The sequence below is a fragment of the Embiotoca jacksoni genome, unplaced genomic scaffold (assembly GCF_022577435.1).
Source record: "Embiotoca jacksoni isolate LCO1_2020_lvr unplaced genomic scaffold, fEmbJac1.0.p SCAF_68, whole genome shotgun sequence".
NCBI lineage: Eukaryota > Metazoa > Chordata > Actinopteri > Embiotocidae > Embiotoca > Embiotoca jacksoni.
Window position 1 is genome coordinate 197,501 of NW_027185423.1, and position 23,961 is coordinate 221,461.

Genomic DNA, 23,961 nt, shown 5'->3' on the forward strand with positions numbered 1-23,961 from the left:
TCTCCTGGATCTGGAATGATCTCCTGTATCTGGAATGATCTCCTGTATCTGGAATGATCTCCTGGATCTGGAATGATCTCCTGGATCTGGAATGATCTCCTGTATCAGGAATGATCTCCTGGATCTGGAATGATCTCCTGTATCAGGAATGATCTCCTGGATCTGGAACGATCTCCTGTATCTGGAACGATCTCCTGTATCAGGAACGATCTCCTGTATCTGGAATGATCTCTTGTATCAGGAATGATCTCCTGTATCTGGAATGATCTCCTGTATCAGGAATGATCTCCTGTATCTGGAATGATCTCCTGTATCAGGAATGATCTCCTGTATCTGGAATGATCTCCTGGATCTGGAATGATCTCCTGTATCTGGAATGATCTCCTGGATCTGGAATGATCTCCTGGATCTGGAATGATCTCCTGTATCTGGAATGATCTCCTGTATCAGGAATGATCTCCTGTATCTGGAATGATCTCCTGTATCAGGAATGATCTCCTGTATCAGGAACGATCTCCTGTATCTGGAATGATCTCTTGTATCAGGAATGATCTCCTGTATCTGGAATGATCTCTTGGATCAGGAATGATCTCTTGGATCAGGAATGATCTCCTGTATCTGGAATGATCTCCTGTATCTGGAATGATCTCCTGTATCTGGAACGATCTCCTGTATCAGGAATGATCTCCTGTATCAGGAATGATCTCCTGTATCTGTCCTTGTGACAGTGGAGCTGGAGGAGTCTTTTGGAGAATGTCCTCCTCTGTCCCTGCGGCAGGTGGTGAAGACGGTGGTCAGGATTATCCAATATGGATAATAGTTTCCTCAGCGTCCAATGCCGCTCCTCCCCCCTCTACATCTCTCCCCCAGCAGACTACTAGAAGTGCAGTTCACTGGCCACAACAGATGGTAGAACATCTCCAACATCTTGCTTGTAGACAGCGTTGATGTTGGTCTTCCAGTTCAGTCTGTTGTCATAAGGGAGGGGGAGGGGGGGGGGTCATGGCGTCGATGGAGGAAGAGCCCTTTGAAGTTGAGGGCTCTGTGTCCATGCAGCTCACCAGGTGGGACAGAAGGGGGGGAGGCAGCAGAGGTGTTTGGGAGGTGTGAGGTGTGGAGGAGACAGATGAGGGTGGTGAACTAAACCTGTTGAAGAAACAGTTTAGTTCATTTGACCTCTTCAGGGAGCCCCCTGGTTGTTCCTCTCCAGGTTCCCCCTGGTTGTTCCTCTCCAGGTTCCCCCTGGTTGTTCCTCTCCAGGTTCCCCCTGGTTGTTCCTCTCCAGGTTCTCCCTGGTCGTCTCTCTCTCCCCTTGAACCCAGTAATCTCCTTCATACCGGTCATCACCTCCCTCACGTTGTTCTGCTGGAGTTTGGCCTCCAGCTTCCTCCTGTAGGAGTCCTTGCACTCCCTCATCTTCTCCTTCAGGTGGCGCTGCACTCTCCTGAGCTCCTCCCTGTCCCCAGACCTGAAAGCTGCTTTCTTCTTATTAAGAAGAACTTTCAGGTCACTGGTGATCCACGGCTTGTTGTTGGGGAAGCATTTTACAGTCCTGGATGGTACGGTGGTGTGTTCACAGAATTTGATGTATTCTGTGATACAGTCCGTCCTGCTGTTGATGTCCTCCCCATGTGGTCCAAACAGCACATCCCAGTCCGTGGACTCAAAGCAGTCCTGCAGGGCGTCTTTAGCCTCCTGTGTCCACCTCCTCACAGTCCTGGTGGTTACAGGCTGCCTCTGTACCAGAGGAACATACTTTGGAGTCAGCAGGACCAGGTTGTGGTCTGATCTACCAAGGGGGGGAAGGGCAGTAGTACTGTATGCATCCATGGCATTAGCATACAGTAAGTCCAGAGTTTTATTGTTCCGTGTGGGGCAGTTCACATACTGGTGCAAAGTTGGCAGTACTTTATCCAGACTGGTTAAAGTCTCCAGTAACTAACAAAAATGCACCGGGATGCTTAGTCTGAAGTTTAGCCACAGTGGAGTGGATGGTGTCCACTGCTGCCTCTACGTCAGCTGATGGAGGAACGTACACAGCGATAACAATGGCGGACGTGAACTCCCTCGGTAAATAATACGGACGCATCCCCACGGCTAGAAGTTCAATGTCCGGGCTACAGAAACGTTCCTTCACACACGTGGTCAGGATTACACCACCTCTCGTTCACATAGACTTCAATCCCTCCACCTTTCTTCTTGCCGCTCCGAACAACGTCTCCGTCCCCCCCGAACGGTCCTGAAGCCGGGTACGGCCGCGCTGTGGTCCGGGAGATGTGAGTGCAGCCATGTCTCGGTGAAACACATGATGCTGCACTCCCGGTACTCTCTCTGGGTCTTTACCAGCGCCGAGCTCGTCCGTCTTGTTGGCCAATGACCTCACGTTCCTCATTAAGATCTCCGGTACCGCTGGTTTATATTTCCTCCTCTTCACCTTCAGTTTAGCTCCAGCTCTGCAACCCCGACGTCTTCTCCGAAGTTCGTCCGGGATCTCAGGCCTCGCTCCGGACAGTAGTAGGGCGCTACACGAGCTGATCACGAGAGTAAACAAAGGCAACAGTCCACTGTGCGTAACTCTCCGTTACAAAGAGGAAAAAAGTTACGGTCCATCGTCTGACCGTCACTTAAACAAAACGTTAAAAAAAAACAACAACTCAGAAGAGAGAAAAAGTGAAAAGTCTTAAAACTAAAACGCACACGGGAGCTGCTGCAACAGGCTGCCACTAGCACGGCGCCATCTTGCTTTATTATTTATATATGTATATATATATGTATATTTCTTACCGAGGCCCTCTTGCTGTGTATTCATATATATTTATATATGTATATATATGTATATTTCTTACCGAGGCCCTCTTGCTGTGTATTTATATATATTTATATATGTATATATATATGTATATTTCTTACCGAGGCCCTCTTGCTGTGTATTTATATATATTTATATATGTATATATATTTCTTACCGAGGCCCTCTTGCTGTGTATTTATATATATATATATATGTATATATATGTATATTTCTTACCGAGGCCCTCTTGCTGTGTATTTATATATATATATATATATGTATATATATGTATATTTCTTACCGAGGCCCTCTTGCTGTGTATTCATATATATTTATATATGTATATATATGTATATTTCTTACCGAGGCCCTCTTGCTGTGTATTTATATATATTTATATATGTATATATATGTATATTTCTTACCGAGGCCCTCTTGCTGTGTATTTATATATATTTATATATGTATATATATGTATATTTCTTACCGAGGCCCTCTTGCTGTGTATTTATATATATTTATATATGTATATATATGTATATTTCTTACCGAGGCCCTCTTGCTGTGTATTTATATATATTTATATATGTATATATATGTATATTTCTTACCGAGGCCCTCTTGCTGTGTATTTATATATATTTATATATGTATATATATGTATATTTCTTACCGAGGCCCTCTTGCTGCGGCTGTAGCGGCTCCACGGCTGCGGTTCCAGGATGAACAATCCTCCCGGCGACAAGCTCTGATAGGCCCGTCTGAACAGTCTGACCACGCCCCCGTCACCTGACTGCAGCTGCACCCACTTGGTCACGCCCAGACACATGATGACATCATACTGACCCCGTCCTGGCCACACCTCCTGATGTGACATGTAGTTGCCCTGTGGGAGGAGTCACAGCTGTGATGTAATGACAGACTGAGAGCCACTAAATGGACGTCATGTGGAGAAGTTTGACTCACCTGGATGAAGGTGACGTTGTTGGGGAACCTGGAGGAGGAAGAGGAGGAGGAGAAGGGAGGGAGGAGACCAGGAGCAGAGAGGGGACCCCGACTCACCCTGAAGGACACGGGGAAGGAGAGGAGGGAGAGAGCCTGCTGGAACTCCTGCATCACCTCCTCCTCCTCCCTCTTCACCTTCTTCACCTGCTCCTCCTCCCTCCCTCCTCCCTCCTCTCTTTGCTCCTGTAGGAGACCAGGAGGTGCTGTTGATCCTCCCCTCCCCCTCCTCCCCCTGTCCTCCACCACCAGGTCATGTGACAGGAAATGCCTAATGTTCTGCTTGGCAGCGTGGACCAGTCGCTCGTCTAGCTCCACCCCCAGGATGTGGGCGGGGTTAAACCTGCGGGCCACAGCCAGTGTCATGTGACCTGCTCCGCAGCCCACATCCAGCACAGTCTTGTCTCTAAACCAATCGGCTTCCAGGAGGCGGAGCCGTGGGTCCTCCTCTGCCCCGACTTGCCCCTCCCATCTGTTGCCGTAGAAACCGTGGTAGCCATAGTAACGACTGTGGTTGCCGTACTGGTAGCGGTGTTTGTCCTTCTTCTGTGGTGGCCGAGCGGAGCCAGTCTGAGGTCCTCCACACCTGCAGGGGGCAGTACACACCTCATGTGACCAGGCCGCCCAATCAGATTACCCTGTTTTACTCACTTCAGGTGTAACGCTTACCTGCCGGCTTTAGCCCCTCCCACGAGCGGCGTCTGAAATTTAGTTGGCTGAGCTGTGGTTGCCTTGGTGACGGTGTATGTGGTGCCCTCTGTTGACCTGGTCGAGGTGGTGCGTCGACGTCTACGATGACGACCGTCGCCCTGAGTAGCGGGCTTGTGGGTGGAGCCTGGTGGTGGGTGGGTGTGCCTTCTGGGGAGGATAGGGGGTGGAGCCACATCATCTCGACAGGTGATGGCCGTATTGAGTTCACAGGGGAGAGGAGATACAGGAACACTGCCCCCTCTGGTGTTCAATGGTACTGCAGTGATCCCAATAACTGTCATTAACATATAATTAACATGTAATTAACAGACAATTGACAGAGAATTAACATGTAATTAACAGGTAATTAACATGTAATTAACATGTAATTAACATGTAATTAGCGTGTAATTAACAGCTATAGTTCTGCAGTTTTTCAATGACTCAGCGGCTGCAGTTTGCTGCTGCGTCCACCAGGTGTCAGTAAAGAGCAGGTGTCTCACCTGTCACTCCAGCTGTGGGGGGAAACAGTCGAGCTGGTATCCCCCCCTCCCCTCCTCCTCCCCCTCCATGGTGTCTGTTTCTGTGTCTCTTCCTGGTCTTCAGGGGGGACAACAAGACCCCGCCCCCCCCCTCCCCCTCCCCCCTCCCTCCCTTCAGGTTCAGCGGGTCGGTGATGTCACGGGGAACCAGGATCTCTACGGGGTCTTCCCCCCGCAATGGCAGGGGTGAACATTTTGGTGTCTCCTGATTGGTGGCTCTGTGGAGGAAAGGGGAGGGGCATAAAGATTAAAGTATTTCTGCTTTCAACCTGAGTTTCTGTGTCTGAAAACGTGTCTCACCTGTTTGTTTCTTCGTCCAACAGCGAGTTGAGGTTCAGCGGGTCGAAAATGTTCCCGCCCAAAAGGAAATGACTTGGCAGCACAGGCTCTGATTGGCTGTCGCTGTTGGCTCGACGACGGCGCTTAGCCAGCCCCTTGAAGCCGACGCCCATGGAGTAACGCCTCTTCCCTATTCGCTGAGCCGATGGGGGCGGGGGGGCAGAGAGGGGGGGCTGGCTGCCGGCAGGCGGCTGGAGGCCGTTTTTATGACTGATGAGGAGGCGGGTCTTAGCTAGCTCCGGCTGCTCCGATAGGCTGACAGCAGCGGGGAAGGCGGGGCCAGCTTTGATGGGCGCCTCGTGAGTGAGGACGGTGTCCTTGTCCAACGACGTCCTGATCATCTTCCAGCCAATCACAGCAACCTGCAGGGGGAGAGGGGAGGGGTCAGTGTGATGCTGACCAATGACATCATCACTGTGGTGCGCTGACTTTCCGTCCTGCACCGTCCCTCCGTCCTGCAGCGTCCCTCCGTCCCAACCTGTCCCTGCACCAACCTGGTGGTTGACTACAAATACTAACAACAGGAAACACCACACCAATACACAAATATTAACTGGAAAATATTTCCTATTACTTCACTAAATATTAAGTTTACATGTAAATATTTCCTCTTACTTTATTAAATATTTCCTCTTACTTTATTAAATATTTCCTCTTACTTTATTAAATATTTCCCCTTACTTTATTAAATATTTCCTCTTACTTTACTAAATATTTCCCCTTACTTTATTAAATATTTCCCCTTACTTTATTAAATATTTCCTCTTACTTTATTAAATATTTCCCCTTACTTTATTAAATATTTCCTCTTACTTTATTAAATATTTCCCCTTACTTTATTAAATATTTCCCCTTACTTTATTAAATATTTCCTCTTACTTTATTAAATATTTCCCCTTACTTTATTAAATATTTCCTCTTACTTTATTAAATATTTCCCCTTACTTTATTAAATATTTCCTCTTACTTTATTAAATATTTCCTCTTACTTTATTAAATATTTCCCCTTACTTTATTAAATATTTCCTCTTACTTTATTAAATATTTCCTCTTACTTTATTAAATATTTCCCCTTACTTTATTAAATATTTCCTCTTACTTTATTAAATATTTCCTCTTACTTTATTAAATATTTCCTCTTACTTTATTAAATATTTCCCCTTACTTTATTAAATATTTCCCCTTACTTTATTAAATATTTCCTCTTACTTTATTAAATATTTCCCCTTACTTTATTAAATATTTCCCCTTACTTTATTAAATATTTACTATTACTTTATTAAATATTTACTATTACTTTATTAAATATTTCCCCTTACTTTATTAAATATTTCCTCTTACTTTATTAAATATTTCCTCTTACTTTATTAAATATTTCCCCTTACTTTATTAAATATTTCCTCTTACTTTACTAAATATTTCCCCTTACTTTATTAAATATTTCCCCTTACTTTATTAAATATTTCCCCTTACTTTATTAAATATTTCCCCTTACTTTATTAAATATTTACTATTACTTTATTAAATATTTACTATTACTTTATTAAATATTTCCCCTTACTTTATTAAATATTTCCTCTTACTTTATTAAATATGTCCCCTTACTTTATTAAATATTTACTATTACTTTATTAAATATTTCCTCTTACTTTATTAAATATTTCCTCTTACTTTATTAAATATTTCCTCTTACTTTATTAAATATTTACTATTACTTTATTAAATATGTCCCCTTACTTTGCTCAACATTTCTCTTATCGTTACGTATTGAGTGTTCAGCCCAGTTCGTTAGTTTTATTGTGAAAGGACTCATTGAGCCGACATGTCACAGAAGAGTTAGTGAAGATGTGAAAGTCAAGGTCTTACTTTGAAAATCACGCTGAAACATAACTTCCTGTTTGTAAAGAGAAAGGTGTCTGGAACTTCAAACAGGAATCAGAGGACTGCAGATCAACAGCTGATAATCAATAATCAATCAGAGATCGATCACTCACCGTCCCAGAGTCACCTGACGTCCTCACGCCTCCCTGTGTGTGTGTGTGTGTGTGTGTGTCTTGGTTAACCCCCCCCCCACCTTGGTTTAGCCCCGCCCTCTCCGCTCACTCCACCAATCACAGAACGCCCTCATGAATAATTCAAACTCTCCACTGAGGTAAACAGTTAGCTCCTGCAGCTAGCCCCATCCGGCTAACACACACCCCTCTAAACAAACTACCAAAACAACACCGGAAGTGCGCTCTATGCGTGAAAACGAGCCCGCGCCGAACTCTCCGCGCGTGTGCGTGTGTGTATCAGTGCGCGTGCGCTTGCTGATGAACGGTGAGTTCAACCGAAGTGGAAGATTTAAGCTGCTACTAGCTGCTAACGGCTAGCTCCGCTCACCGTGATCAGAAACACGAGCCGCGCTTTTATAGGCCACGCGGAGCCACGTGAGTGACCAAAGAGCGGCCCAATTGGGTGCCAAGATGACTCCTGCCGCTCCCTCGCTTTGACCAATCAGAGAACAGCAGCGGGTCAACCAGTCGTGTGATTGGTCGGGACTTGAGGAGGCGGGAGGATGTCCCGAGAAGAGCTGCGTCCGAAGCGGTGCCTGACTGGAAACACGGACAGACACGAGAATAAACGGTTTAACAGCTGGAACACACAAACAAACAAACAAAATACGGTTTACCGGGAAACTTCTAGAAGCCGGTAGGTACTAACACAGATAGTGAGTCCAAAGACGTTTTTAAAGGAGACAGTTGACTTCAGTGTCTCCTAACCTTACAGGGAGCGTCTGCAAACTTTGGGCAAGTTTGGCAGGAAACAAAATCTCCGTCTGCAGAGCATCTCCTCCGAACATCTCTGAACATCTCTGAACATCTCTGAACATCTCAGAGCATCTCCTCCGAACATCTCTGAACATCTCTGAACATCTCTGAACATCTCCTCCGAACATCTCTGAACATCTCTGAACATCTCTGAACATCTCCTCTGAACATCTCAGAGCATCTCTGAACATCTCTGAACATCTCTGAACATCTCCTCTGAACATCTCAGAGCATCTCCTCCGAACATCTCTGAACATCTCTGAACATCTCTGAACATCTCCTCTGAACATCTCAGAGCATCTCCTCCGAACATCTCCTCCGAGCATCTCCGAACATCTCTGAACATCTCTGAACATCTCTGAACATCTCCTCCAAACATCTCCTCTGAACATCTCAGAGCATCTCCTCCGAACATCTCCTCCGAGCATCTCCGAACATCTCTGAACATCTCTGAACATCTCTGAACATCTCCTCCAAACATCTCCTCCGAACATCTCCTCCGAACATCTCCTCCGAGCATCTCCTCCGAACATCTCCTCCGAGCATCTCCTCCGAGCATCTCCGAACATCTCCGAGCATCTCCTCCGAACATCTCCGAACATCTCCTCCGAGCATCTCCTCCGAGCATCTCCTCCAAACATCTCCTCCGAACATCTCCGAACATCTCCGAGCATCTCCTCCGAACATCTCCGAACATCTCCTCCGAGCATCTCCTCCGAACATCTCCTCCGAGCATCTCCTCCGAGCATCTCCTCCAAACATCTCCTCCGAACATCTCCGAACATCTCCGAGCATCTCCTCCGAACATCTCCGAACATCTCCTCCGAGCATCTCCTCCGAACATCTCCGAACATCTCCTCCGAACATCTCCTCCGAACATCTCCTCCGAGCATCTCCTCCGAACATCTCCTCCGAGCATCTCCTCCGAACATCTCCGAACATCTCCGAACATCTCCTCCGAGCATCTCCTCCGAACATCTCCTCCGAGCATCTCCTCCGAACATCTCCGAACATCTCCTCCGAGCATCTCCTCCGAACATCTCCTCCGAGCATCTCCTCCGAACATCTCTGAACATCTCCTCCGAACATCTCCTCCGAGCATCTCCTCCAAACATCTCCTCCGAACATCTCCGAACATCTCCGAACATCTCCTCCAAACATCTCCGAACATCTCCTCCGAACATCTCCTCCGAACATCTCCTCCGAACATCTCCTCCAAACATCTCCTCCGAACATCTCCTCCGAGCATCTCCTCCGAGCATCTCCTCCGAGCATCTCCTCCGAGCATCTCCTCCGAACATCTCCTCCGACCATCTCCTCCGAACATCTCCGAACATCTCCTCCGAACATCTCCTCCGAACATCTCCTCCGAGCATCTCCTCCGAGCATCTCCTCCGAACATCTCCTCCGACCATCTCCTCCGACCATCTCCTCCGAACATCTCCGAACATCTCCTCCGAACATCTCCTCCGAACATCTCCTCCGAGCATCTCCTCCGAACATCTCCTCCGAGCATCTCCTCCGAGCATCTCCTCCAAACATCTCCTCCGAACATCTCCGAACATCTCCGAACATCTCCTCCAAACATCTCCGAACATCTCCTCCGAACATCTCCTCCGAACATCTCCTCCGAACATCTCCTCCAAACATCTCCTCCGAACATCTCCTCCGAGCATCTCCTCCGAGCATCTCCTCCGAGCATCTCCTCCGAACATCTCCTCCGAGCATCTCCTCCGAGCATCTCCTCCAAACATCTCCTCCGAACATCTCCGAACATCTCCGAGCATCTCCTCCGAACATCTCCGAACATCTCCTCCGAGCATCTCCTCCGAGCATCTCCTCCGAACATCTCCTCCGAACATCTCCTCCGAGCATCTCCTCCGAACATCTCCTCCGAGCATCTCCTCCGAGCATCTCCTCCAAACATCTCCTCCGAACATCTCCGAACATCTCCGAACATCTCCTCCGAACATCTCCGAACATCTCCTCCGAACATCTCCTCCGAGCATCTCCTCCGAGCATCTCCGAACATCTCCTCCGAACATCTCCTCCAAACATCTCCTCCGAACATCTCCTCCGAGCATCTCCTCCAAACATCTCCTCCGAACATCTACGAACATCTCCGAGCATCTCCTCCGAACATCTCCGAACATCTCCTCCGAGCATCTCCTCCGAGCATCTCCTCCGAACATCTCCTCCGAACATCTCCTCCGAGCATCTCCTCCGAGCATCTCCTCCAAACATCTCCTCCGAACATCTCCGAACATCTCCGAACATCTCCTCCAAACATCTCCGAACATCTCCTCCGAACATCTCCTCCAAACATCTCCGAACATCTCCTCCGAACATCTCCTCCGAGCATCTCCTCCGAGCATCTCCGAACATCTCCTCCGAACATCTCCAACCAGATTCACCAGAGGACATGGTTGAGTTCAGCAACAAGAAAACATCAGAGTTCATGTCAACATTCACGACCTGATGAAACACAAGTGACCTGAGAGGTCAGACTGAGGTCACCACCATGAATAAAAGTGGCTGATTTATTTATCTGATGGTCACATACGTGTTGTTTTCATCATGTGAGGATGAACCAGCTGCTCCTCAGACTGGACCCACTGGGACCTCCCCCAGCACCTCCCCCAGCATCTCCCCCAGCACCTCCTCCTGGTCCAGCAGGAGTGCACCGGTCCGCTCTGGTTCTGGTTCTGTTGAAACTAAAGAACCTGCTGGTTCTCGTGATGTTTGATTTTTCTCTCATTTCTTTCTGTGAAGAATTAAATAATAAATTATGTTTCAGTTATTGATCCATAAAATCAATAATCAATCATCCTGTTTGTGTATCTGATTCTGATTCATCTTGTTCTATGTTCCATTTGTTCATTTATCTTTTCAGCTTCAGTTATCGTTTTCTTTTCTTTTATGTTTGTTATTTGATTTATTCTGTTTTTGATCATTTTTTTTCATCTTTTATTTTTCTATGAGAATATTTTATTTAAATTATTCAGATTTCCTCTAAATTATGTTTTAAATTGTTTTTTTTACTTTTATCGACATTAAAATGTTTGAATCATTAAAATCATGAGAAGAACTCCCAGCTGTCAATCAAACTGAGTCCAAAGGCCCCGGTGGAGGGATTAGGACTTCATTACCCAGCATGCACTGTGTGTGTTGGTAAAATCCCTAAAGAGGATTTGTGGATCAGAGACGACATGCCACTGAAGAGAGAAGGTGAGACGCTTTCACCACCGCCCATGGTTGTTTGTTTGTTTGTTTGTTTGTTGTTGTGTCCGTGTGTGTGTGTGTGTGTGTGTGTGTGTGTGTGTGTTCTCTGGGATTCGTTCTCAGCTCCATCTTCTTCTTCTTCACTTTCATTTCCTGCTGTCTGCTCACTGACATTTATAAACTGTGTGACCTCTGACCTTTGTCCCTGGCAAACCCCATGGTTCTACTGAGTTCTATTGTTCGACTGAGTTCTATTGTTCTAGTGTTCTATTGTTCTACTGAGTTCTACTGGTTTTACTGAGTTATACTGGTTCTGTTGGTTCTATTGGTTCTACTGGGTTCTAGTATTCTACTGGGTTCTACTGTGTTCTACTGGTTCTATTGGTTCAACTGAGTTCTACTGGTTCTACTGAGTTCTACTGGTGCTACTGGTCTGGTCTCAGGTGTTCTGCTGGATGGAGAATGCCAGACAACACGGGATCCAGTAAAGTCCAGTAGAGTCCAGTAGAGTCCAGTGGAGTCCAGTGGAGTCCAGCAGAGTCCAGTATAGTCCAGTAGAGTTCAGTAGAGTCCAGTATAGTCCAGTAGAGTTCAGTAGAGTCCAGTGGAGTCCAGCAGAGTCCAGTAGAGTCCAGTGGAGTCCAGTAGAGTCCAGTGGAGTCCAGTAAAGTCCAGTAGAGTCCAGTAGAGTCCAGTGGAGTCCAGTGGAGTCCAGCAGAGTCCAGTATAGTCCAGTAGAGTTCAGTAGAGTCCAGTGGAGTCCAGCAGAGTCCAGTAGAGTCCAGTGGAGTCCAGTAGAGTCCAGTAGAGTCCAGTGGAGTCCAGTAAAGTCCAGTAGAGTCCAGTAAAGTCTGTGCTGGTTGTTTCCTCAGATACGAAGCGAGCTCTGCAGGTGATGGAGGCCTGTCAGGCTGGAGCTGCCGAAGGGGTCAAAGGTCGTGCAGAGAAACTGCTCAACATTTTCCAGAGTGACCTGTTCCAGGCTCTGCTGGGTAACACGCATGACACACGTTAAACACACACACACGTCAATCACACGTTAAACACACACATCAAATACACATTAAATTTCATATTGTAAACACTACAGCTCTGAAACAACAGGGGGCGCTACAGGTTCATCCCCACATGATAGGTCCAAACCTTCACCCCTACAACATGACACCACACACACACACACACACACACACACACACACACACACACACACACACACACACACACACACACACTACGAACTAACAAGTGTGTGTGTGTGTGTGTACAGACATTCAGGAGTTTTATGAGCTGACGGTGTGTGAGAACCAGACAACGAGCCGACCGCAAACACCTGGACAGGTAGGAACACACACACACACACACACAGTAATCCACATGGCAACACCCATCACTGTTACCTAGCAACAGCTGCAGCAGCATTACCGGGGCAACAGCTGCATAACACCATGGCAACAGGAGCCCAACCCCCGCCTCCTCTCTCTCATTCTTTCTCTATGTCCCTCCACACACACACACACACACACACACACACACACACACACACACACACACACACACACACACACACACACACACACACACACACGTCTCCTCTTGTACTGCCCCCCACCTCCACCCCATCTCTCTCTCTCTCGCTCGCTCGGTGCTGACAGAAGGATAGAAGAGGCGAGAGAGCGAGCGGGCGAGTGAGGGAGGACAGACAGAGGGACGAACGAGAGAGAGGGGGGGTGGGTGATCAAGCATGAGTGTGTGAGTGTGTGTGGAGATGTGTGTGTGTGTGTGAGTGTGTGTGTGTGTGTGGATATGGACTGCCTCTGCATTGTCACCACCAAGGTAAGAGCAGCCCGCCCGCATGCATCCGCCACAACACACACACACACACACACACACACACACACACACACACACACACACACACACACACTTCACAGGCACACACTCAGTCTGTGAGGACACATGTGTGTGTGTGTGTGTGTGTGTGTGTGTGTGTGTGTGTGTGTGTGTGTGTGTGTGTGTGTCCATAAACCATCACCGCCGGTGGTTTCATGTGTTTGTTTTCGTTCACCCTGCCGCTCTCTCTCTTCACGTGTGTGTGTGTGTGTGTGTGTGTGTGTGTGTGTGTGTGTGTGTTAGCATAGCCACATTAGCCTGTTATGGCTAGCTGCAGCCCGTAGCTAGCTGTTAGCTGTAGCCTGGATGCAGAAGCATCAGGTCACCTGTAGAGGTGCACACGTACCTGTTGAGAAGAAGAGGACCAACTAGTTACAACAGTTAGTTAGTAAACAGCAACTGGTCAATAAACTCAGAGACGGTTAGTTAGTGCAGTAAACTGGTTCAGTTCCAGTGAACCGTCTTGAAGAAGTGACCTCCATGAAGCTGCGGGACAGCAAACCAACACCAGCCGCTCAAAACCGCTAACAGCTCTGAGACACCAAGACTACTAGGTTAGTTTAGTCACCAAAACTATTGGTTTAGTTTAGTTACCAAAACTACTGGGTTAGTTTAGTCACCAAGACTACTTGGTTAGTTTAGTCACCAAGACTATTGGTTAGTTTAGTCACCAAAACTATTGGGTTAGTTTAGTCACCAATTCTACTTGGTTAGTTTAGTCACCAAGACTATTGGTTAGTTTAGTCACCAAAACTATTGGTTTAGTTTAGTCACCAAAACTACTGGGTTAGTTTAGTCACCAAGACTATTGGTTAGTTTAGTCACCAAAACTATTGGTTTAGTTTAGTCACCAAGACTACTAGGCTAGTTTAGTCACCAAAACTATTGGTTTAGTTTAGTTTCCAAAACTACTGGGTTAGTTTAGTCACCAAGACTACTTGGTTAGTTTAGTCACCAAGACTACGAGGTTAGTTTAGTCACCAAAACTACTAGGTTAGTTTAGTCACCAAAACTATTGGTTTAGTTTAGTTACCAAAACTACTGGGTTAGTTTAGTCACCAAGACTACTTGGTTAGTTTAGTCACCAAAACTATTGGTTTAGTTTAGTTACCAAAACTACTGGGTTAGTTTAGTCACCAAGACTACTTGGTTAGTTTAGTCACCAAGACTATTGGTTAGTTTAGTCACCAAAACTATTGGGTTAGTTTAGTCACCAATTCTACTTGGTTAGTTTAGTCACCAAGACTATTGGTTAGTTTAGTCACCAAAACTATTGGTTTAGTTTAGTCACCAAAACTACTGGGTTAGTTTAGTCACCAAGACTATTGGTTAGTTTAGTCACCAAAACTATTGGTTTAGTTTAGTCACCAAGACTACTAGGCTAGTTTAGTCACCAAAACTATTGGTTTAGTTTAGTTTCCAAAACTACTGGGTTAGTTTAGTCACCAAGACTACTTGGTTAGTTTAGTCACCAAGACTACGAGGTTAGTTTAGTCACCAAAACTACTAGGTTAGTTTAGTCACCAAAACTATTGGTTTAGTTTAGTTACCAAAACTACTGGGTTAGTTTAGTCACCAAGACTACTAGGCTAGTTTAGTCACCAAAACTATTGGTTTAGTTTAGTCACCAAGACTATTAGGCTAGTTTAGTCACCAAAACTACTAGGTTAGTTTAGTCACCAAGACTACTAGGCTAGTTTAGTCACCAAAACTATTGGTTTAGTTTAGTCACCAAGACTATTAGGCTAGTTTAGTCACCAAAACTATTGGTTTAGTTTAGTTTCCAAAACTACTGGGTTAGTTTAGTCACCAAGACTACTTGGTTAGTTTAGTCACCAAGACTACGAGGTTAGTTTAGTCACCAAAACTACTAGGTTAGTTTAGTCACCAAAACTATTGGTTTAGTTTAGTTACCAAAACTACTGGGTTAGTTTAGTCACCAAGACTACTAGGCTAGTTTAGTCACCAAAACTATTGGTTTAGTTTAGTCACCAAGACTATTAGGCTGGTTTAGTCACCAAAACTACTAGGTTAGTTTAGTCACCAAGACTACTAGGCTAGTTTAGTCACCAAAACTATTGGTTTAGTTTAGTCACCAAGACTATTAGGCTAGTTTAGTCACCAAAACTATTGCTTTAGTTTAGTTACCAAAACTACTGGGTTAGTTTAGTCACCAATTCTACTTGGTTAGTTTAGTCACCAAGACTATTGGTTAGTTTAGTCACCAAAACTATTGGTTTAGTTTAGTCACCAAAACTACTGGGTTAGTTTAGTCACCAAGACTATTGGTTAGTTTAGTCACCAAAACTATTGGTTTAGTTTAGTCACCAAGACTACTAGGCTAGTTTAGTCACCAAAACTATTGGTTTAGTTTAGTTTCCAAAACTACTGGGTTAGTTTAGTCACCAAGACTACTTGGTTAGTTTAGTCACCAAGACTACGAGGTTAGTTTAGTCACCAAAACTACTGGGTTAGTTTAGTCACCAAGACTACTAGGCTAGTTTAGTCACCAAAACGATTGGTTTAGTTTAGTTACCAAAACTACTGGGTTAGTTTAGTCACCAATTCTACTTGGTTAGTTTAGTCACCAAGACTATTGGTTTAGTTTAGTCACCAAGATTACTAGGCTAGTTTAGTCACCAAAACTATTGGTTTAGTTTAGGTACCAAAACTACTGGGTTAGTTTAGTCACCAATTCTACTTGGTTAGTTTAGTCACAAGACTATTGGTTAGTTTAGTCACCAAAACTATTGGTTTAGTTTAGTTACCAAAACTACTTGGTTAGTTTAGTCACCAAGACTACGAGGTTAGTTTAGTCACACATATACATGTGTGTGTGTGTGTGTGTATATATATATTTAGTAGTAATTTTGGATCTGGTCAGGTTATTTAATTGTACAGTTCAGTCCAGTATATTCTTTTCATGTTTTAGCTCTAATATTTTTTGTTGATTTTTTTTATTTCTGGAGTCGTCTGATATTTATTGTTGTTGTTGTTTTTTAACCCCGTTTCTTCCTGCTCTGCTGTGAGATTCTTCTATTTCCTCCTTACAGCGAGATTGATCTGTTGGATCAGAAATAGCTTCTCCTATCTTTAGCAACATCTGTTAATGTTAATGTCAACTGCTAATGGACAAACAAATACACACACACACACACACACACACACACACACACACACACACACACTCTCTCTCTCTCTCTCTCTCTCTCTCTCTCTCTCTCTCTGTCTCTCTCACACAAGTCTTGTTGTGTATTTTCAGAGATTTTGACTCCTCATTGAACAACCATCTGGTTGAAAGGTTCAATGAAGAGACAACAGTCCGATGACATCAGATCACTTTCACTGGCTTTAAACTAGTTAGCTCCAGTTTAAACCAGTTAGTTCCAGTTTACACCAGTTAGTTCCAGTTTAAACGAGGTAGTTCAAGTTTAAACCAGTTAGTTACAGTTTATACAAGTTTGTTCCAGTTTAAACTAGTTAGTTCCACTTTACACCAGTTCACACCAGTTCCAGTTTACACCAGTCACACCAGTTCGTTCCGGTTTACGCCAGTTCGGTCCAGTTTACACCAGTTAGTTCTAGTTTACACCAGTTAGTTCCAGTTTATACCAGTTTGTTCCAGTTTAAACTAGTTAGTTCCACTTTACACCAGTTCACACCAGTTAGTTCCAGCTTACACCAGTTCACACCAGTTCGTTCCAGTTTACACCAGTTCGTTCCAGTTCACACCAGTTAGTTCCAGTTTACACCAGTTTGTTCCAGTTTAAACCAGTCAGTTCCAGTTTACGCCAGTTCACACCAGTTTGTTCCAGTTTACACCAGTTCGTTCCAGTTCACACCAGTTAGTTCACATTTACACCAGTTCGTTCCAGTTTAAACCAGTTAGTTCCAGTTTACACCAGTTCGTTCCAGTTCAAACCAGTTAGTTCCAGTTTACACCAGTTCGTTCCAGTTTACTCCAGTTAGTTCTAGTTTACACCAGTCAGTTCCAGTTTACACCAGTCAATTCCAGTTTACTCCAGTTAGTTCCAGTTTACTCCAGTTAGTTCTAGTTTACACCAGTCAGTTCCAGTTTACACCAGTCAGTTCCAGTTTACTCCAGTTAGTTCCAGTTTACTCCAGTTAGTTCTAGTTTACACCAGTTAGTTCCAGTTTAAACCAGTTCATTCCAGTTTACACCAGTTAGTTCTAGTTTACACCAGTCAGTTCCAGTTTACACCAGTCAGTTCCAGTTTACTCCAGTTAGTTCCAGTTTACTCCAGTTAGTTCTAGTTTACACCAGTTAGTTCCAGTTTAAACCAGTTCATTCCAGTTTACACCAGTTAGTTCTAGTTCACTCCAGTTAGTTCCAGTTTACTCCAGTTAGTTCTAGTTTACGCCAGTTAGTTCCGGTTTAAACCAGTTCATTCTAGTTTACACCAGTTCATTCCAGTTTACTCCAGTTAGTTCCAGTTTACACCAGTTAGTTCCAGTTTACACCAGTTCGTTCCAGTTTACTCCAATTCATTCCAGTTTACACCAGTTCGTTCCAGTTTACTCCAGTTCGTTCCAGTTTGCACCAGTTAGTTCCAGTTTACTCCAGTTCGTTCCAGTTTACACCAGTTAGTTCCAGTTTACTCCAGTTAGTTCGAGTTTACGCCAGTTCCTTCCAGTGTACACCAGTTAGTTCCAGTTTACGCCAGTTCATTCCAGTTTACACCAGTTCGTTCCAGTTTACTCCAGTTCATTCCAGTTTACACCAGTTCGTTCCAGTTTACTCCGGTTCGTTCCAGTTTACACCAGTTAGTTCCAGTTTACTCCAGTTAGTTCCAGTTTACACCAGTTAGTTCCAGTTTACACCAGTTCGTTCCAGTTCACACCAGTTAGTTCCAGTTTACGCCAGTTCATTCCAGTTTACACCAGTTAGTTCCAGTTCACACCAGTTAGTTCCAGTTTACGCCAGTTCATTCCAGTTCACACCAGTTCGTTCCAGTTTACTTCAGTTCGTTCCAGTTTACACCAGTTAGTTCCAGTTTACGCCAGTTCATTCCAGTTTACACCAGTTAGTTCTAGTTTACACCAGTTAGTTCCAGTTTACGCCAGTTCATTCCAGTTTACACCAGTTCGTTCCAGTTTACACCAGTTCGTTCCAGTTCACACCAGTTAGTTCCAGTTTACGCCAGTTCATTCCAGTTTACACCAGTTAGTTCCAGTTCACACCAGTTAGTTCCAGTTTACGCCAGTTCATTCCAGTTCACACCAGTTAGTTCCAGTTTACACCAGTTCGTTGCAGTTTACTCCAGTTCGTTCCAGTGCAGAAGGACCACAGGTGGAGATGTGTTGTGATTAACATGTTAATGAGAGGATCGTCGGTGTGGATGTCAGTAAACATACGTGTAGAGTGCCGCCTGCTGAGCTGCGGGACACATGCGTGTAAACACAGACGGTGATTATCAGCAGTCTATTTAAATGTCTGTCTGTCTTTATGAATTGGGCCTAGCTCCTCCTCTGTCCGGTGATGTCAGTTGCCAGGCAACCAAAGTGCTCAGGGCCTTCTTGCTACTATAGTAACCGCATCACCATCTCTGTCTCCTTTTCTCCTTTACCTGCTACTTTCTGCCCTTTTTCACTCTGTTGGTTTTGTTCCCCCCCTCCCCCTCCTCCCTCTGTGCTAACAGCTGATGCTAACAGCTGATGCTAACACCCGGTGCCACCTGTGTCTCTGCAGAAGTATCGTTACCAGGACGATGAGACTCCGCCTATCGATCCCAGCCCCGGTCACATGACCCATGGACCCAGTACCGAGCTGAGCCACGCACACCTGGACGGATACACACACCCCGCTGCACTCACCGTATGTACACACACACACACACACACACACACACACACACACACACACACACACACACACACACATACACACACACACACACACACACACACACACAAACACTGTGATGAGGTTCTAACAGCGAGGACGTTCTAACAACAGTGAGGAGGTTCTAACAACAATGAGGAGGTTCTAACAACAGTGAGGAAGTTCTAATAGCAGTGAAGAGGTTCTAACAACAGTGAGGAGGTTCTAACAGGAGAGAGGAGGTTCTAACAACAGTGAGGAGGTTCTAACAACAGTGAGGAGGTTCTAATAGCAGTGAGGAGGTTCTAACAACAGTGAGGAGGTTCTAATAGCAGTGAGGAGGTTCTAATAGCAGTGAGGAGGTTCTAACAACAGTGAGGAGGTTCTAATAGCAGTGAGGAGGTTCTAACAGCGAGGAGGTTCTAACAACAGTAAGGAGGTTCTAATAGCAGTGAGGATGTTCTAACAACAATGAGGAGGTTATAACAACAGTGAGGAGGTTCTAACAACAGTGAGGAGGTTCTAATAGCAGTGAAGAGGTTCTAACAACAGTGAGGAGGTTCTAACAACAGTGAGGAGGTTCTAATAGCAGTGAGGAGGTTCTAACAACAGTGAGGAGGTTCTAACAACAGTGAGGAGGTTCTAACAGGAGTGAGGAGGTTCTAACAACAGTGAGGAGGTTCTAATAACAGTGAGGAGGTTCTAACAACAGTGAGGAGGTTCTAATAGCAGTGAAGAGGTTCTAACAACAGTGAGGAGGTTCTAACAACAGTGAGGAGGTTCTAACAACAGTGAAGAGGTTCTAACAACAGTGAGGAGGTTCTAACAACAGTGAGGAGGTTCTAATAGCAGTGAAGAGGTTCTAACAACAGTGAGGAGGTTCTAACAGGAGTGAGGAGGTTCTAACAGGAGTGAGGAGGTTCTAACAACAGTGAGGAGGTTCTAATAACAGTGAGGAGGTTCTAACAACAGTGAGGAGGTTCTAATAGCAGTGAAGAGGTTCTAACAACAGTGAAGAGGTTCTAACAACAGTGAGGAGGTTCTAACAACAGTGAGGAGGTTCTAACAACAGTGAAGAGGTTCTAACAACAGTGAGGAGGTTCTAACAACAGTGAGGAGGTTCTAACAACAGTGAAGAGGTTCTAACAACAGTGAGGAGGTTCTAACAACAGTGAGGAGGTTCTAACAACAGTGAGGAGGTTCTAACAACAGTGAGGAGGTTCTAACAACAGTGAGGAGATTCTGGTCTTGCAGACCTCCATCATTGAGGAGGTCTGAGAGAGAACCGGGATAATTCAACAGAATGCAGTGTGTTCATGTGTGTAATGTGTATTGTGTGTGTGTGTGTGTGTGTGTGTGTGTGTGTGTGTGTGTGTGTGTGTGTGTGTGTGTGTGTGTGTGAGTGTGAGTGTTAGGTTAGATTAGGTATTTACTTTATTAATCCCCGAGGGGAAATATTTTTCGCTACAGCAGCATACAGAAGCAATAAGATAATAATAGAATAATAGAAAAGCAATAAAATAGCAGTAAAAACATAAAATATAAAATGCACAGTATATACAGTACAGTATATATCTATATATATATTATATACAAACAACCAAGAAACACAGTCAACAGTGTTATTGTTATGTGATGGATTTTGCCAGAGGTGAGTTATTGTACAGACTTATTGCGGTCGGCAGGAATGATCTCCTGTATCTGGAATGATCTCCTGGATCAGGAATGATCTCCTGTATCTGGAATGATCTCCTGTATCTGGAATGATCTCCTGTATCTGGAATGATCTCCTGGATCAGGAATGATCTCCTGTATCAGGAATGATCTCCTGTATCTGGAATGATCTCCTGTATCTGGAATGATCTCCTGTATCAGGAATGATCTCCTGTATCAGGAATGATATCCTGTATCTGGAATGATCTCCTGTATCAGGAATGATCTCCTGTATCTGGAATGATCTCCTGTATCTGGAATGATCTCCTGTATCAGGAATGATCTCCTGTATCTGGAATGATCTCCTGTATCTGGAATGATCTCCTGTATCAGGAATGATCTCCTGTATCAGGAATGATCTCCTGTATCTGGAATGATCTCCTGTATCTGGAATGATCTCCTGTATCAGGAATGATCTCCTGTATCTGGAATGATCTCCTGTATCAGGAATGATATCCTGTATCTGGAATGATCTCCTGTATCAGGAATGATCTCCTGTATCTGGAATGATCTCCTGTATCTGGAATGATCTCCTGTATCTGGAATGATCTCCTGTATCTGGAATGATCTCCTGTATCAGGAATGATCTCCTGTATCAGGAATGATCTCCTGTATCTGGAATGATCTCCAGTATCTGGAATGATCTCCTGTATCTGGAATGATCTCCTGTATCTGGAATGATCTCCTGTATCAGGAATGATCTCCTGTATCAGGAATGATCTCCTGTATCTGGAATGATCTCCTGTATCTGGAATGATCTCCTGTATCTGGAATGATCTCCTGTATCAGGAATGATCTCCTGTATCTGGAATGATCTCCTGGATCAGGAATGATCTCCTGTATCTGGAATGATCTCCAGTATCTGGAATGATCTCCTGTATCTGTCCTTGTGACAGCAGCTGGAGGAATCTTTTAGAGAACGTCCTCCTCTGTCCCTGCAGCAGGTGGAGAGGGTGGTCAGGATTATCCAATATGGATAATAGTTTCCTCAGCGTCCTCCTCTCCACCACCTTTTCCAGACTGTCCAGTTTGTAGCCGATGATGGAGCCGGCCTTCTTAACCAGTTTGTTAAGTCTGTTGGTGTCTCCAGCTCCAATGCTGCTCCCCCCCCTACCCCTCCCCCCCAGCAGACCACAGTGAAGTACAGTTCACTGGCCACAACAGATGGTAGAACATCTCCAACATCTCGCTGCACACATTGAAGGATCAAAGTTTCCTCAAGAAAAAGAGTCGACTCATCCCCTTCTTGTAGACAGCGTTGATATTGGTCTTCCAGTTCAGTCTGTTGTCATGGAGACACCAGGTACTTGTACTCCTCCACCATGTCCACCTCCTCTCCCAGAACTCTCAGCGGTTGTGGAGCCGTCGTCTTCCTCCTGAAGTCGACCACCATCTCTCTGGTCTTGGCCACGTTCAGGAGGAGGTGATTTCTACCAGCCCACTCCACAAAGTCCTCCACTACTGCCCTGTACTCCTCCTCCCGTCCATCCCTTATACACCGTCCACTGACTCCTCCTCCCGTCCATCCCTTGTACACCGTCCACTGACTCCTCCTCCCATCCATCCCTTATACACCGTCCACTGCAGAGTCATCAGAGAACTTCTGCAGATGTCTTGACTCTGAGTTGTTCTGGAAGTCAGTTGTGTAGAAGGTGAACAGGAAGGAGACAGAACAGTTCCCTGAGGAGCTCCAGTACCACTGACCACCGTATCAGACAGCACACTGCCCAGACGGACAAACTGTGGTCTGTCTGTCAGGTAGTCATTGATCCAGGAGACGGTGGACGTGTCCACCCCCACCACCCCCCCCACCACCTGCAGCTTCTCACTCAGCAGCAGTGGTTGGATGGTGTTGAATGAACTGGAGAAATCAAAGAAAGTGATTCTCACAGAGTCACCGGTTCCATCCAGGTGAGACTGAGCTCGTTGCAGCAGGTAGATGATGGCATCGTCCACTCCCACATGAGGCTGGTACACAAATTGTAGAGGGTCCAGAGAAGATTTCACCAGCGGCCTGAGGTGGGCCAAGACCAGCCTCTCCAGCACCTTCATCACATGAGATGTGAGGGCAACCGGTCGATAGTCGTTGAGGCCGGATGGAGTCGTCTTCTTAGGGACTGAGTGTGAGTGTGTGTGTGTGTGTGTGTGTGTCATGTGTAATGTGTGTGTGTCATGGGTAATGTGTGTGTGTGCTAAATGAACAGGGAGGGTGAACCCAACCCTCCATTCAGAAGTCCAATAGGAAACAGGCCGTTTTAAGGCTCACTGCCTGTGGTGGACAGAAGGCAGAAGGACAACTCTCAGTTGTCCTTCTGCCTTCTGTCCACTAGGTGTCGCTGTTTGCTGCCAACTGAACACTAACAGATTTATTCAGGAAGTTCAATGACTGAAAAGGTTTGTTTCTGTTGTAGCTGATGTCATGCGGGTTCTGTTCGACCCTGAACCCAGAGGAGATCCAAGAGGTTCTACGGGTCACTCAGAAGGTTCTGGTGATCTCCAGGGTTTCATAAGAGGAGGTGGTGTTTCAGAGGTCACATGACTCCTTCAGGAGGTTCTACGGGATCTTAATGAAGTGAATGAAAGGAACACTGAGAACGACCCGGTTCTGTGGAGAGGTTCTCAAAGTTCTGCAGGGTTCACACACTCACACACACACACACACTCACACACACTCACGCACATTTACACACACACACACACACTCACACGCACATTTACACACTCGCACACACACACACACACACACACACTCACTCACTCACTCACACACACACACACACACACACACACACTCACACTACACACACACACACACTCACACTCACACAAACACACACACACACACTCACACTCACACACTCACTCACTCACTCACTCACTCACTCACAAACACACACAAACACACACACACACACACACACACACACACACACACTCACTCACACACACACACACACACACACACACACACACACACACACACACACACACACACACACACACACACACACACACACACACACACACACACACACACACACACACTCAGCGTGGGATGTCTCCACCCACTCTGGATGTGATGCATCCCTCTGCTTTTTGCATGGCTGTCACCATGGCAAC

At 45.4% G+C, this 23,961-nt stretch overlaps 2 protein-coding genes across 6 annotated transcripts in view; one reads left to right on the forward strand and one right to left on the reverse strand.

Annotated features, from left to right (window-relative positions):
- LOC138214113 (7SK snRNA methylphosphate capping enzyme-like) overlaps positions 1-7,835 on the reverse strand; it is a 14,381-nt gene extending 6,546 nt beyond the window's left edge. Inside the window, exons 1-6 of one of the 2 annotated variants that reach the window (XM_069175478.1) lie at positions 7,359-7,835; positions 5,326-5,726; positions 4,987-5,243; positions 4,463-4,760; positions 3,758-4,379; positions 3,465-3,677 (exon numbers count right to left, since the gene is read on the reverse strand). In XM_069175478.1, coding sequence (XP_069031579.1) covers positions 3,465-3,677; positions 3,758-4,379; positions 4,463-4,760; positions 4,987-5,243; positions 5,326-5,705 — 1,770 coding nt within the window. In that variant the 5' untranslated portion in view covers positions 5,706-5,726; positions 7,359-7,835. Of the gene's footprint in view, positions 1-3,464; positions 3,678-3,757; positions 4,380-4,462; positions 4,779-4,986; positions 5,244-5,325; positions 5,727-7,358 lie in introns of both variants that reach the window. The other variant, XM_069175477.1, reaches the window with a different exon arrangement.
- A 3,533-nt stretch (positions 7,836-11,368) lies between these two features.
- LOC138214115 (disks large homolog 4-like) overlaps positions 11,369-23,961 on the forward strand; it is a 25,360-nt gene continuing 12,767 nt past the window's right edge. For 2 of the 4 annotated variants that reach the window (XM_069175481.1, XM_069175482.1), the window contains exons 1-4: positions 11,369-11,402; positions 12,269-12,388; positions 12,664-12,734; positions 18,997-19,122. In XM_069175481.1, the coding sequence (XP_069031582.1) occupies positions 11,384-11,402; positions 12,269-12,388; positions 12,664-12,734; positions 18,997-19,122 (336 nt within the window). In that variant the 5' untranslated portion in view covers positions 11,369-11,383. Of the gene's footprint in view, positions 11,403-12,268; positions 12,389-12,663; positions 12,735-12,980; positions 13,230-18,946; positions 19,123-23,961 lie in introns of those variants that run through there. The other 2 variants (XM_069175483.1, XM_069175484.1) reach the window with 2 other exon arrangements.